The sequence below is a fragment of the Nycticebus coucang genome, chromosome 9, assembly GCF_027406575.1.
Source record: "Nycticebus coucang isolate mNycCou1 chromosome 9, mNycCou1.pri, whole genome shotgun sequence".
NCBI classification, from domain to species: domain Eukaryota; kingdom Metazoa; phylum Chordata; class Mammalia; order Primates; family Lorisidae; genus Nycticebus; species Nycticebus coucang.
This window is the reverse complement of record NC_069788.1, coordinates 53811324-53827643: the sequence shown is the minus strand read 5'-3', so window position 1 is coordinate 53827643 and position 16320 is coordinate 53811324. Positions and strand designations below refer to the sequence as shown.

Below are 16320 nucleotides of genomic sequence, written 5' to 3'. Positions count from 1 at the left end.
CTCAAAGTTTATAAAAGTCATGCAGGACCCTGAAAGAATTGTACAACTGAAGTTTCACATTGCTCATGTTTTTGTCCATAAATAGGCTTGTTCTACTGAAGAAAGGAAGAGGGACTTTGAGAAGATCTTTGCCCACTATGATGTTGTAAGTATGCCTCTTTATATTGTTCTGGCCGTCTTTGGGTAGGAAGCTTCTCTAGCTCCTATGTGGGGTCATCCTACCACCAGACCCCAAATTATATGGTGAATAGTAATCTCACTTACTTGTTGTTAGGTCAAAGTACCCTCTGCTTCTTTATTATAACTTCAGCGAACTAAGTAAAAATAGCCAAAGGAGTATCTATGTTTCAGAAGAGAATAGAATTACAGTTTTTATTCCTTCTTGGATCAAAGTAAGAACATTTTCTCCTATATTGGACTACAGTCCATTTATAATAGTATGTAAAAAGCAAAATGAAACAAACAAAAAAACCTCCCTCAAACAAACAAAAAAATCCCTCACTTCTAACCCAAAGAAATAGAGGCAAAGTCACACCTATTTGACACCTTATTTTTCTTATAAGACCAGTTATTTGATCCTTCTCCAGAGGGAAGACAATAATAATTCTAAAGTAAAAAGTATGGCAAAGAGAATTTCTTAAGGACGTGGTAGAATAAATGTAGGAAGGAAGAAGAGCAGAAAGCTGTGAAAGGTCATAAGAGATGTCTCCCTGAAACTAATCAGATTGAATATCTGTGTATCATATTCTGAGCAGAAGAGTCTCACCTGGGAGAGGCCGTGTAGCATAATGTGATTAAGCACATGGCCTCTGTGACCAATTAGGTTTGAATCTTGGCTTATTAGCCAGTCGACCTTGGGCAGTTCCTTAACCTCCTTGTGCTTTGTTTCCCTCATTTGTAAAATTAGGGAGATAAGGATACTAATAATACTTACCTCATGGGGTTGCTATGAAAATTAAATTACTCGGGTTTATAAAACTTTCATGAGAGTGCCTGTCATATAGCAACCACTGTGTTTGGATAATACACTAATGGAGTGGAATTGTTTGAATGATATGTTAAAGGTTCAGAATTAAGAAAACATGAAGAGGGCCAGGTGTGGTGGCTCACACCAGTAATCCTAGCACTTTGGGAGGCTGAGGCAAGAGGATTGCTTGAGCTCAGGAGTTCCAGACCAGCCTGAGCAACAGCAAGACCTTGTAAATAAAAAAAAAAATTAGCTGGGCGTTGTGGGGGATGCCTGTAGTTCTAGCTACACAGGAGGCTGAGGCTAAAGGATCTCTTGAACCCAGGAGTTTGAGATTGCTGGGAGGTAGTCTGAAGCAAGGGTACTTTTTTAGCCTGGAGCAACAGAGAAAAATTCTTTCTCAAAAAAAAAAAAAAAAAGAGAAAGAGGGAGAGAGTAGATGAACTGTCGTAAGGGGAACTTAGGAGAAGAAATTTAATATGTACTGTATTTTGTCTACAAAATGCCTGCCTGGGTTATAAAATGGTTGGAAAAAAGAAAGAGTCTTATATACAGACTAAATCATAATTCTGATATGCTTATTCAATGTGGTCTCCCTTGATTTAAATGTATTTAAATAATTACCAAGTCATTGCTAAATCATAAAGCAAAATAAAGAAAATTTCAACCTGTCCTTCAATGGATCAATTCGATATATAATTAATACTTCTGAACAAAGCCTAGTATCTGTGAAGCAAGAAAAATCAGTATATGGCATGTTAATGCAATTTGCAAGAGGCAAAGAACTCAAAACTGCTGCTTCTCATTTTGGCTACATAAATACCAAATATGTATTTATTTAATAAATACCAAAAATGTATTTAAATAATCACCAAGTCATTGCTAAATCATAAAGCAAAATAAAGAAAATTTCAACCTGTCCTTCAATGGATCAATTCGATATATAATTAATACTTCTGAACAAAGCCTAGTATCTGTGAAGCAAGAAAAATCAGTATATGGCATGTTAATGCAATTTGCAGGAGGCAAAGAACTCAAAACTGCTGCTTCTCATTTTGGCTACATGGAATTATTGCCAATGACTTATTTTAATTCATGTGGAACATTCATGTCCTGCATGGAGAACATAAAGTGAAACATACCATTTCTAAATCTGTTTCCAGTTACACAAGAATATTGGTTTGGTGTATTTGCCTAATTTACTCTTTAGCCTTTTGACTTAAGAAAATGATATTTGGGTGATTGAATCTTTTGTCTTTCAGAGTAAAACAGGAGCCTTAGAAGGCCCAGAAGTAGATGGCTTTGTCAAAGACATGATGGAGCTTGTCCAGGTGATTTTGTGAAGCTGTGTAGATAATTCTCATCATGAATTGTGGGTGCCATTATAATTGATCTCATTGTTCATTTGTGGGAACCAGTGGGACTGAGGGTTAGAAAGAAAATCTAGGAATGTAGTCTATTTTATAACCTTTGAACTTCTGTGAAACTCATCAAAACTCTCTTGCTTTCTTTAGATTGTTTGTAGTTTAAATTACATAAAACTGCCATAGGGGGATCTTTTTACCATCACGTAAAGGTCATCTACTTTACCAAAGCAGATGCCGCTGAATATCTTACTGCTTTATGTTATGATTACCGAAAGTTCTTCTTTTCCCTGAACTCAGTTATTAGAATAACAAATTTTAATTTAATTTTATATACTAAATCTCATCTTCAGGGTTCTAATTTTTTTTGCCAAGGGGTTTCTCTCACACCCACCCTAAGATGGATACTTACCTGTTAAGACATTCCTGTGGCCAATGCAATTGAGATTATATTTACATTATATAGCTGTCTGCTGTAGGGTAGAAAATGTTTTTAAAAAGCAATTTCTTTTGAGATCCTGGTGAACTGTATTGACTGTTTGTACAATCCAGCTAAACAGAGAATTTCCAAATTTCCCTTTTCATGGAATAATAAGTAATGAGTTAAGTAGTCTTCTATTTTGGGGGAATTTTAAAAAGTTTGCTCAGGACAAACAATTATGTACTGGTTGGCCCAGATGCCAACAAATTAGAGTAGGAATTATTAGTTGTCTTTGGAGTTCCAGACCTCTTTGAAAATCTGATTGGGACTATGGAGCCTTGCAAAAGAAAGTATTAGTATAGTATAGTATGGTATTAGTATAGTATTAGTATAGTATAGTATTAGTATCAGATATAGTATAGTATTAGTATAGTATAGTATTAGTATCAGATTGAAAATCTGATTGGGACTATGGAGCCTTGCAAAAGAAAGTATTTCAGATATTGATTTTTGCATAAATCTTTAGGAAGTTCAAATACTGTAACTGAGCAAGCATGGACAAGATTCTTTCTGATGTCTTATCAGGGTGACTGAGATGACTTCTGTGACTCCTAACTTCTGTTATTTTCATCTCAACTGTCCCTTTGCCTCTTCATTTCTCCCTTCACTTGTTGCTCCTTTTGGAGATTTCACAGGCATTTGCACAGCCAGAATAATTGATGGGTACCATTGTGGTATTGCATTTTATGTTGATTGCTAGAGGCAAATTCCATTTTACTCATTATGTATTTAATGCCGGAATGCTTCCTGTAATAGAAGCTGGGCAATTATCTATGGGATATTAAAGTAGCATGGCAGAAAGACTTGCCAAATTGGAATTTTAATATGCTTTTGATAGAAAGAATGGGACAGCGAGCCTGTTTTTGAGAGCTGCCTGGCCACCTCTGTGCAGTGGAGCTGGGGCCAGTAACTGCCGAGTGTAGAGCCTGGGGGTTTCAGATCATACACATCCCCCGGGCAGGGAGCCTGGCCTTCTGCTTCTCCATGGTCTGCACACACAGCCAGCAGTGAGTGTTGACTCACCACTGGAGCGGTGTCCTGTTCTGCTATCCCTTTTCTTTAGTCTTATCTCAAACTTGTGGGAAACATACTTTTTTTGCAGGGCTGATGTGTGATTTGTTGTTGAAAACCTTTTCTGGTATCCCATATCTTCATCAGGCTGTGTGAGGTGGCCAGGTAGGGCTGACAGATTGGGATCCTCTGAATCCATCTGAAGCCCAGAATTTGGAACAGTGGTTTCCAGAGGGGCTGCCATAGTGGTAGTGGCTGCTCTCCTCTTTTACAACCTCATTTTTACCTCATTTTTGTTCTCATGTCTTCCTTGTTTCCTATTCTATAAAAAGAATTGATTAAAAATTTTTTGCAGGTGAGGCACTATAAAATGGTGGATGGTGCTTTGGACTCTTAACAAATCTGGGCTTTAATTCCACATCAGCCACTTATTAACTGTATATTTGTGGGCAAGTTACTCAAACTCTCTGATACCTGTCATATCACCCCCCAAAATCAATACAGTAATATTAACATTTGTTTCCCAAGGCTGTGAGAAGACCAGGAATAACATAGACATCTATCACAAACCCTAGGGTATAGTATGATTTCCAAAAATAATGGTCTTTATTATTTCATTAGAATAAAGCTGCTGTGATCTTTATTTCTGAGTCTCAGAATGTATTCAGAAAAGGAATCAGCAGCTCAACACATGGCCATGCTATTCTATTAGATAATCCTGTTAAAAATAATACGTGAGTGCCAAAGAGAGGTTCTAAAAGATAGACATAACTATGTCAGATGGCAATTAACTTACATATTTTATAATTCATAATTTTAAAAAATTGCTTTCTTTTCTGATTATAAAATTACTTCTGAATATTGTAGAAAAATATTGAAAATAAAGGCAAGTAAAGGACAAGAAGCTCTTGAGAGCTTCAAGCTAAGAATTCAGGTTCTAGGCTGATCACTCTGGGTTCCAGGCCTGATTGTATCACTCACTGGCAATGTGACCTTGGGCAAATCACTTAGCATCTCCAAACCTCAGTTCCCTCATCTAGAAGATAAGAATTATTATAGATTCTATCCCCATAATGTTTTCATGAAGATTATAAGAGAAAACCTTTGTAAGACAATTAGTATTGAGCTACTTCACTAATAATATCTATAATAGTAAACTATTATTAAGAACTCAGTAAATATTAGCTGTTATGACTATATCACAATTGATATGAAAACTGATATAGCTCTCAACTTGTGTTACTCTGATTTTTGCTATTTCCATTTTTTTTTAGAAGAGAAACCCCATATATCTATATCCAGTGTAATTTTGCTGGATTCCCCCTTAAAAATTATCACTTTTAAATCTGGATGATCTTAAAAATTTTCAATGGTTCTGCCTTTCAGTTGTCCCTGAATTTGACAATGGTTTCCAAAGGTCATGAGGATATGATGGAAGTAAAATCCAAACCAACAACATAGTAGACGAGACTTTTTTTTTCCTAGAGAAAATTAAAAGAAGGGAAAAGTTCTAGACCAATCAAGAATATTAGTGGGGAAAAAAAAAAAAAAAAAAAAAAAAGAATATTAGTGGGATGTGGAGGCCAGCCTCACTCTTTAATGGCCTCATATCACCTCCATGGGAAATCAGTAGATCTCCGACCCTTTGTCCTTGCCTTTCTGTTTCTGAGGAGTTGCTAGTGCAGCAGCCAATTTGAGACAGAGCTAGTTTCTAAGGACTGGGTCAGATTGTGGTCAGTAATACAGAAGTAATTTATCAGGGTTCTCCAGATGATTTGTTGATCTAAAAAGTATATATAGGCAGGGGCCTATAGTCCCAGCTACTCGGGAGGCTGAGGCAAGACAATTGCCTAAATCCAGGAGTTGGAGGTTGCTGTGAGCTGTGACGCCACAGCACTCTACCAAGGGTGATAGAGTGAGACTCTGTCTCTAAAAAATAATAAAAAGTATGTACACAGTAGTTGATTCTCCTCTGACACCAGATAATTGAAGGTGCATACCTTTATTGTGTCTTTTCCAGTCTTTATTGAATCTTTCTTAGTCTTATAGTCTTTATAAATATTCACATATAATTTGATGGACGTAGCCAAGGGAATGATTATTTATTGACATTCTTGGCTTTACAAAGAATCTTCTCTTGTGACTTTTTTTTTTCATTTTATAAGAAAGCTTCATGGGAAAAGTAAACAAATCAATATCTGAAATTTATTTTGAAAGCAGCTATCACAGAATGACCAGGGGATCAGATGGTCCAGTTTCTACATTTATAGTCCTGGGTCAAGGTCCTTGATGTTTGCAGTAATAGCCCTGAAATAAGCTTATTTCATACTTTTTTACTTATTTAACAACCATATATGATGCATATGTTGGCTCTGTATTAACAAGATTATTTGGTTACCAAAACACCCAATTCCCCAAGCTCTGAAAAATGGTACGTAGGTCCTCTGTCAGTCTGACAAGATAGCAAGTCCCTGAGGGAATAGGCACAATTCTTTAAAGCAAATTTATTCATATATAGTTGACATAAAAAAGCTGTACTTTTATATACAATTCGATGCATTTGGAGATAAGGATATACCCATGGAACCATAAATTTATCTACCACCTGCAGAGGTTTCTCCGACTCCTGCCCCTACCTTTTTGTTTTGTTTCATTTGTCCTTTTGTAGTAAGAGCGCGCACACACACACACACACACACACACACACACACACACAAAATAAAATAAAATAATAAAAAAAGAAGCTAAGAAACATACCATCTACCCTCATAGTGAAATTTAAAGTATATAATCTAATATTGTAAAACATATGCACAATATTTCCTCATAAGATTTTTTAAGAGGCTGCAACTCAGCACAATATAAAAACCAACACAAGAATCTACAGCTTAAATTAGAGAGGGAAAGGCAATATATTCAAAATCTTTCAAGAAGAGGTAGAAATGTGAACAATAAGATTGGAAGCCAAATACATGGGCTGCCAGAGATGACCTTGTTGTGTGCCTCCGGGTGCTGAGGGTTCCTGGCCTGAGGCCCTCCCTGAAGTTATTGACAGGAAGATGATTGACAAGAGGGGACAGTAGCTAACTTGAAGGATTGAATCTAACGTGCTTCTCTAAAGAGCTCGCCTTTAGCACAAATGTTTCTTTTGACTTCTAAATTGTAGAAATAATAAATATATCACAGAGAAATCTGAAAACAGAGTAAAAATACAGAAGCATATCTCTATACTTGAATAGACTCACCATAGACTGCTTTCTGTCCTATGTATGTTTTGTATATAGTTGAGATTTTACTGAATAGCAGTCATTGTATATAATATGTAATATTATATAAAATATATATACTATACTATGTCTAGTCTGCTACAGAATAATAGTAATGGTCATTCAGTGACCATTATAATATTTTATTTGTGGTTAGAGCATAATTTGCTTAAACATCCCTCTACTGTGGGTAATGTAGATTGTTTTCTATGTCTGTGATTCAAAATAACACTATAATGAAATCTTTTTGTATAAGTCTTTCTCTGTACCTAGCCTTTTCCTGGTAATAGAATTACTAAGTCAAGTGGTTTGCACACTTTTTAAAATGTGCCAGAATTTTAAAATTTCTGGCATCCATTGTCAAGTTCTAGCCAACTTTTGGTGAATGAGCAGGCATGCTTTCTCATTTCCTTCTGTGAAGTCCTTTCCTCCAACCCTGTTTTTCTTCTTTTCTACCCTGAAAATCAGTGACTTTGTTTTGACCTACATTTATCTATAAAAGAAGGTTCTGGCATACAAAATATTTTTTTCTCACTAGGATGTTAGTGACTCAATGTACTATTATCCCTTGACTGATAAACAACTTTTTTTGAGAAAATCTTACTCTATGCATAGGCTATAGTGCCATGGCATCAGCCTTGCTTACAGTAACCTCAAACCCTTGGGTTTAAGTGATCCATTTGCCTCAGCCTCCTGAGTAGCTGAGACTACAGGTGCATCCATAATGACTGGTTAATTTTTCTATTTTCAGTAGAGAGGGGGTCTCGATCTTGCTTAGGCTGGTCTGGAACTCCTGAGCTTAAGGGATCCTCCCACATTAGCCTCCCAGAGTGTTAGGATTACAGGTGTGAGCCACCACACCCAGCCTGATAAGCATTTTTTAAAAGAGAGAATGGGTGGCAGGGAGAAGGCAGTGTACCCCCCGAAAGGTGAATATCTAACAAAAGAATGTTGAGCATTGTGGGAACTGTTGATAGGAAGACAGGTGGAAAACTTAAGAGGTTCTTCCTGAGCTGCTCAAATGCCAGAACAACCACTTGGTAGGACACTCTCTAGAAGACTTCCCCAGTATCTGAACAGGCATTTCCATTTGCCTAGTAAAATAATCCTAAGGAAAAACCAACATAATCCCTTATTTTCATTTTAAAAAGCAATGGCAGGTGATATTGATAAGAAAAAGGGGAAAGAACTGGACCTGAATGTGGGATTTATTATTATTTTGTGGAGAAAAACAGAGGCTTGCTGGGATGGGCCTGGACTGGTGCCTTAAGTAGTAGTGTCTTGGCTTCTGCCTGTCACCTCAGTCTTTTCAGGCATCTGTATGGCCAGTAAAGGGAAAAGTGGAGGCAGAGAAAACTTTGTAACTTTGTACAGTTAGAGAATGAGGCTCTAGAGAATTAAATATTCTGATTGGTAGAAAGTTATCATGAATGGGCTAAAATAAAGTGCACTTATTATCATCAAAACGAATTCAGTCCCTCTAGTAGTCTGAACATGGTATGGGGCCTCTAGCACAGAGATTTGGGAAGTGCTGGTTAATAGAGGCTTTGAATGCTTGCTTTCATTATTTTAAGAGAGGCAGAATGTACAGAAAAGCGAGGACATATAGCAAAAACATGAAAACTGCATCTGAGGACAGTCACTCACTGACTCCACAGATGTAATCGAGCACCTACTTGTGGGCAAGAACTGGGGAGAGTGGATCAGACCCAGAGGTCTCCCTATTGCCAGTATTACAGGATCAGATAAACTTTTTTTTTTTTTTTTTTGCAGTTTTTGGCCAGGGCTGGATTTGAACCCGTCACCTCCGGCATATGGGGCCAGCGCACTATTCCTTTGAGCCACAGGTGCCGCCCTGGATAAGCGTTTTAAAATTAATTTTTACCTGGCACTGTCCCATGAAATGAATGAGAAAAAATTACATTGTTACTTAAAAGGTCATGATACAGTGTGACTGTGACTTTGTATCCTTTTTCTCAGTATGTGCCAGCTGTGTGACAGCAGATTAATTAATCTCTCTGTGCTTTAGTTAACTCATCTGTAGATTAGCATTACAAGTAGATTACACGCTTTTAGGATTGTTCTGAAGATCACAGTTAACATATACAGAGCCCTTAAATCAGGAACTTCCTGCAATGAAATTGGTGACTTGTTATCAAAACTGTTATTAAGACTGAGACCCTAATGGGTTCAAGGGGTATGTCTTTCAGTGACACAAGCAGTTTTCAGTAGTGGCATTCAGGTCTCTTGATGCATATTGAATTGTCTAGCACAGTCAAAGACTTTTCCTAGCTAACATGCCTCACATTCCTAACATTCCTTCCTAGTCCCAAAAATGTCTCTTTGAATACATTGTTTATCCCTAGCTCAATAATATAATGTTTTAGTTAGATTTTCGTTTACTACATCCTTTTTTATAAACTAGAGGCACAGAAACCTTCCACAGGGAGATAATGAAATGTGTTTTCTCTCATCAGTACTGCAAGACAGAATTTATGATCATGATTCTATACTTTGAAGCAAAATGTCTTTATTACAGTTGCTAATAAGGCAGGCTTTCTATAAGAACTGCAGGGAAATGATGTGGAAATAGACTTTTCTTTTTTGCCTGCAGGGCCGTGCTGAGAAATAAAGCTGATGACAGAAAACTTACACTTGGCAGCATTTGGTGGGATAAGGAGATAGGCTCTCCCCTGTGACTTGGCTCCTCTGCAGTGCTCTCAGCAGGCTGGGCACCCCCTGAGCTTCGGGAGGTTGTTAAAGGGTGAGATTGCCATTAGCCTGGCTACTGACATGTTACTTTTGTCACCCTCAGCCCAGCATCAGCGGGGTGGACCTTGATAAGTTCCGGGAGATTCTCTTGCGTCACTGCGATGTGAACAAGGATGGAAAAATTCAGAAGTCTGAACTGGCTTTGTGTCTTGGTCTGAAAATCAACCCATAACTTCCAGATTGCTTTGCCCATTTCTCTAACCATGTTTCTGTGCTCTTGCTGCTAGGATTGTGTCTGTGCATTGCTGCTTGGTACACACTGGGCAAACTTTCTCACAATTGGGATGGTATGTTGGGCAAGGGGAGGGAAGCTAGGGCCTCTCTTCCTACCAGACTGGTATGTCCCTGCCTCAGTGAAAGCATTCCCCATACACTGTCTGTGTTGTTTTCCCCATGACCCTGAACATTCCTGTCCCCCTGAAGACTCAGCTCCCTGTTACATCTGCTCTGCTTTTCTTTCCTAGTCACCAGGGAACAGTAGCTACTGAGTGCATCCATCTTGTGCTTTTTTGTGGGCTTTCTGCTAAATCTGAATAGTGTATGGCATTCATAGCAATTCTGTACTTTCTATGACTAGATTTTTGTGTGGAAATAAAACTGCAGTTGCAAACAAAGATGTACTGGTAATTGCTTTTGTCTTGTGACCTTTGAAATGTTCTACTAAATTGTTTGACAAACAAGCTACTTACCTAAGGGAGGTTAGGGGATGGAGAAAGAAAGTGAAGGGCAATATCCTGAAGGAACCCACCTACACCACCAATCCTGCCAGAGTTCTCAGATGCCCTCACTAGGGCTGACTTCCTGTTGAGATGATAATGGAACCAGGAGTTGCCAAGATCACTTTTTTTTACTGGAGGGAGAAGACGAGAATACTTCTTGGTCTGGGTTTTGTTCTCTGTCACCCCGGGTAGCAGGTCAACCTCCAACTCCTGGGCTCAAGTGATTCCTCCAGCTTTAGCTGGAACTAGGGCACATTGTTGAGGAGCATGCCACAATGACCAGTTGATTTTTAGTTTTTTTTTTTTTTTTTTCAGCCGGGGCTAGGTTTGAACCTGCCACCTCCGGCATATGGGACCGGCGCCCTACTCCTTGAGCCACAGGCGCCGCCCTTTAGTTTTTTTTTTTTTTTGTAGAAGTGGGTTGGGGGTCTTGTTATGTTGCTCAGGCTGATCTTGAACTCCTGATCTCAAGTGATCCTCCTGCCTTGGCTTCCCAAAGTCCTGGGATTAGAGGTGGGAACCACTGTGCTCAGCTCCCACTGTCACCTTTTGAAACTTTTTATCCATTGTGGTCATATGTACATATGTATGTGTTTTGTGTCTTGCTGTGTGTGTATAGCATAAAATTTGCCATTTAACTGTTAAGTGTATAATTTAGTATCATTAATTACATTTACATCTTTTTTTGTTTGTTTGTTTGTTTGTTTGAGACAGAATCTTACTATGTCTCCCTTGGTAGAGTGCCGTGGCGTCATAGCTCATAGCAACCTCCAACTCTTGGGCTTAAGTGTTTCTCTTACCTCAGCCTCCCAAGTAGCTGGGACTAATGGCACCCACCACAACACCCGGCTATTTTTTGGTTGTAGTTATCATTGTTGTTTGGCAGGCCTGGGCTGGATTTGAACCCACCAGCTTAGGTGTATGCAGCTGGTGCCCTAGCTGCTGGGCTACAGGCACTGAACCTACATTTACATCTTATGCAGCTATTTCCACTATCTATGCCTAAAACTTATTCATTGTCCTAAACAGAGACTCTGTACGCATTAAACAATCACTCTTGATTCCCCTTTCTCCCAGTCCTGTTAACCATTTTTTAAATTTCAAAATATTAGGGGGGTACAAATGTTTTATGTTATGTGGATTGCTTTTGTAATGCTTGAGTCCCAGCTATAGGTGTGTGTGTCCATTACCCAAATCGTGTTCATTGTACCCATTAGGTGGGTTTTTGGCTCTTCCCTCCTCTTTGCACTGCTCCCCATCCCCTTGATTTCCAGAATTTTACCTCCCTCCATGCACATGTGTGCTCATCTGTTAGTTCCAGTTTAATGGTGTGTACATGTGGTGTTTGTTTTTTTGCCCTTGAGATACTTCTCTTAGGAGAATGGTCTCCAGTTCCATCCAGATTGTTGAAAAACCATATTTTTTATAGTTGGCTAGTACTTCGTGGTATGGCTGTGTGTGTGTATATATACACACACATACACACACACACACATATATATATTTCACATTTTATTAATCCACTTACAAACTGATGGGCACTTGGGTTGATTCCACATCTTTGCAATTGTGAACTGTGCTGCAGTAAACATTTGAGTACAGATATCTTTTTTTTTTTCGTAGAGACATAGTCTCAGTTTATCGCCCTCGGTAGAGTGCCGTGGTGTCACACAGCTCACAGCAACCTCCAGTTTCTGGGCTTATGCGATTCTCTTGCCTCAGCCTCCCAAGTAGCCGGGACTACAGGCGCCCACCACAACGCCCGGCTATTTTTTTGTTGCAGTTTGGCCGGGGCTGGGTTTGAAGCCGCCACCCTTGGTATATGGGGCCGGCACCCTAACCACTGAATCACAGGCGCCACCCGAGTACAGATATCTTTATAAAGAAAAGTTTTTTTCTCCCCGTTGGGCAGATGCCCAATAGTGGAAATGCTGGATTGAATGGTGGGTCTACTTTTAGTTCTTTGAGGAATCTCCATACTGTATTTTATAGAGTTTTATAGAGTTCACACAAATTTGCAGTGACACCAACAGTGTATAAGCATTCCTTTCTCTCTGCCTGGTAACTTCTAATCTAATTTCTGTCTCCGTGAATTTGCCCATTCTAGACATTTTATATAAGTTGAATCATACAATACTTTTCCTTTTGTGTCTGGCTTCTTTCACTCAGCATAATAATTTCTTGATTCATTCATGTTGTAGCACATACTAGAACGTCATTCTGTTTTAAGGACAAACTACTCCATTGTTTGCATATTTCATATACTGTTTATCCACTTATCGGTTGATGGACACTTGGTTGGTTTCCACCCTTTGATTATTGTAAATAATCCTTCAGCGAACATTGACACATGAGCAACTGAGTCTTTGTTTTCAATTTTGTGTATATACTTAGGAGTGGAACTGTTGGTTCAAATATTAATTCTGTGTTTATCTTTTTGTGGAATTGCCAAACTTTTCCACATAGCTGCAACATTTTACATTGTCACTGGTAATGTATGAGGGCTCCAATTTTAATCTCCTGCTCCTAAAATAGAGTTCCTTCTGGAACTGCCATAAATAAGAACTGGACCCAAGGCTAAGTTATATCTACTAAACTCATGACTCTTCCTTTAGCTACATGAAGAAAATCTTTGAGCTACTTCTCCAGCAATGAATGTACTATTATAAATTCTTAGCCTCGGGTCCTCCTCCTCTTCAGTGTCTATCTGGAGGTGGCTAAGATGAGGATGATGGTGTGTGTATGTGAGGGGGGTAGGTTATATTCTTTTAGGAATAATGTGTTCAGATCCATCCAGGGAAGTTATTTTCTCCAAGAACCTGTAAATTTTCAGTTATGGCTCACAGCGGAGACTCCATTACAAGTTCATAGGCTTCCCTAAAGTTATAACCTTTCCAAGCATACAAAAAAGGGACTGGTAGAGATCTTTGAGTAGGAAAAAAGTGAGTTTGTTCCATCCAAAAAACAAGTTTATTTAGAAACATTCTTAACTTGTTTGACCCTCATATTCTATAACGTAGGTGCTGGTGGGTTAATGATTGATGGCCAAAGAAGATAAATGGCCCCAGGCTTCCATTGGAAAACCAGAGGGGGATTGGCAGCTGAAGGAGGGGCTCCCAGGAGGCAGAAGTTTCTTATCAGAGTGCATGTTGTATATATTTGGTGGGTTGGGGAAAAGTGTGATGGTACCCTGAAAGCCATACTCAAATCTAAAGATATGTATTTTATTGATTCATGCAACAGATAATTACTAAGAATGAGTAAAGTCTTCCTTAATTGGTTAGGTCCTCATACACTGCTCCCTCCCCTAAACTATGATCCCTGTTATTCACTGTGTGACTCACTTGACAATTTTACCTACATGCAGTGTTTTTATATTTATGGCTACTTTTTAAGTGGATTGTAAAGTTATTGATATCAAGAATTTGTGTCCTACAAGTCTTTTTATATCTAGCACAGGGATGGGGAACCTTTTCAACCTTGAGGGCTGTGTTAGTTTAGCTGGAATGAAATAAGGCTGGATTCAAGAAACTTCAATTAGATATATTTTAAAATGTATATTATTTTGTAAAGGTCTAACTACTATGTATTTAATAATTTTAAGACAAAAATATTTGTTAATCTTAAAACTAACATTTTAATGACTTCATTGTGTCTGCTTTTTGTTGGAAAGCATTTGAATATTTGTTGTCATCATGGAGGGTTTACAGTTTCAATTGATCCTCTAGAGGGGTATCAGTCATCTGTGACTGTAAGGGTGTCTTGGTTTGGATTAGACAGGAGAATGTAGATTCATAGCAAGAAGTGGTTGAAGAGCAAGAAAACATTTTGGGGGGGCATGTTGCTGAAGGCATGAGTATTCTACCACATTTTTTTTGGTATCTGTTAGATCTTTCTTAGCATCAAAAAATGAGTTTGGAATATCATCTCTTGAAAGTTCAATCAATTCCATCTGTAGTTCTGTAATTGCTTTGGTAATATCAACACGTGAGGCTGAAATGCTAATTCGAGTATGATGTTATGATTCTTAAAGTCAGTGAACCTTTTCTTGTATTCTCCAATTAATAGGTCTATAACAGCTGTGTATTCTTCAAATGATTCATATATATCATCCTGCTCATCAATGACCTTTGCTAACTGGGGAAAATGCTCACCTGAAATTTCCTTTAAAAGAAGTGCTTTGATAAAAGGTAGCTTTCCTCAAAATACTTAGTTTTTTGTTGTTGTTTTGCCACATACCATATATAGACTTAGTTTTACCTTGCAAAGAAATATTCAAGTTGTTTTTGTTTGACATGATGTCACACAGAAATGCTGCATTCTTAAAGAAATCTTTCAATAATCTACATTGCTGATTCTGTTCTCCATAAATTTAACTATCTGTTCTCACAGAGATAAAATTTTGGCTGAAACCTGTTACTGCAATAGCCAACATACTTGAGAATGATTCAACAAATCTACACTGAATAACTTACCCTTCAACTTTAGCATGTTACAAAAATGATGATGCCATGTTGCATTTGAAAAAAATGTAGTTAACAATACTTATAACTTGTTGCAAAATGTCACTTAAAATAGCAGCTTTAGCACAGAGATTTTGCTGATGCAAGATACAATGAAAAGAACTGAGAACATCTGTATCTGTTAATCTGCTATGACTGGAATGATGTATTTAGGTTGTTAAGTACGAAATGTCCAATTTCTTTAAGTACTAAGTTTGACAGTTGCCATCTCTGACATTTCATTTTGATTCTTGTTTTATTTTTATTGTGAAGGTACATGCTCATTCTTTCAAATGTACTTTTTGGCTTATGATTATCTTTCACAGTTTTTTAAACAGCAATTTTTGTAAAACCATAGAAAAGTCAAAAATTTATGTTATTTTTGAGTATGAGTTTCCTCATGGAACCAACACAGCACAGCTCGAAATATCAATGAAGTGTTTGAGAAGGATGTGGCTAATGAATACACAGTACATTGAAGGTTTGAGAGATTCTGTTTTGGAGATTGTAATCTTGGAGATGAACCATGTGGGTGGCCTGAGACCAAGTTGGATAATGATGGGCTGAAAGCTATGGTGGAAGCAAATCTATCTCAACCTCAGCATGAATTAGCAGCAAGGTTTGACATTACTATTCCAACAATATTGTTGCATTTGAAATAAATCATCATGGTAAAGAAGCTAGATAGATGGGTTCCACGTGAATTAAATGAGCATCCAAAGGACAAATCATTTGGAAGCTTGCCTTTCTTTGCTGTCATGACATAACAGCAAATTATTTCTACACTGTTTTGTTAAGTGTGATGAAAAATGCATTCTTTTTGACTATTGCAAGCATTTGCCATAATGGTTGGATAAAGATCAAGTGCCAAAACCCGGTCCAAAACCAAATATTCATCAAAAAAAGCTAATGGTGTCTGTTTGGTCTAGCATAGGTATTATCTACCACAGCTTCATAAAACCTGGTCAGTCATTACACCAGATGTCTACTGTAACCAACTGGACAGAATGTTAAGGGTGCTTGTAATTAAGCATCTGAGATTGGTCAATAGAGACAAGCCAATCTTCTTCTTCTTTTTTTTTTTTTTATTGTTGGGGATTCATTGAGGGTACAATAAGCCAGGTTACACTGATTGCAATTGTTAGGTAAGACAAGCCAATCTTCTTGCAAGACAATGCTGGACAACATGTTGCACAAATAACACTGCTCAACCTGTAGAAGCTGGATTTCAAAACTCT

The 16320-nt window shown here is 38.0% G+C and overlaps 1 protein-coding gene across 1 annotated transcript in view; it reads left to right on the top strand.

Moving 5' to 3' along the window:
• The window catches only part of SCGN (secretagogin, EF-hand calcium binding protein), a 50159-nt gene extending 39684 nt beyond the window's left edge, over positions 1-10475 (top strand). Inside the window, exons 9-11 of the mRNA XM_053602595.1 lie at positions 86-145; positions 2230-2298; positions 9905-10475. Coding sequence (XP_053458570.1) covers positions 86-145; positions 2230-2298; positions 9905-10033 — 258 coding nt within the window. The 3' untranslated portion in view covers positions 10034-10475. The remainder of the gene's footprint in view (positions 1-85; positions 146-2229; positions 2299-9904) is intronic.
• The last annotated feature ends 5845 nt before the right edge of the window (positions 10476-16320 follow it).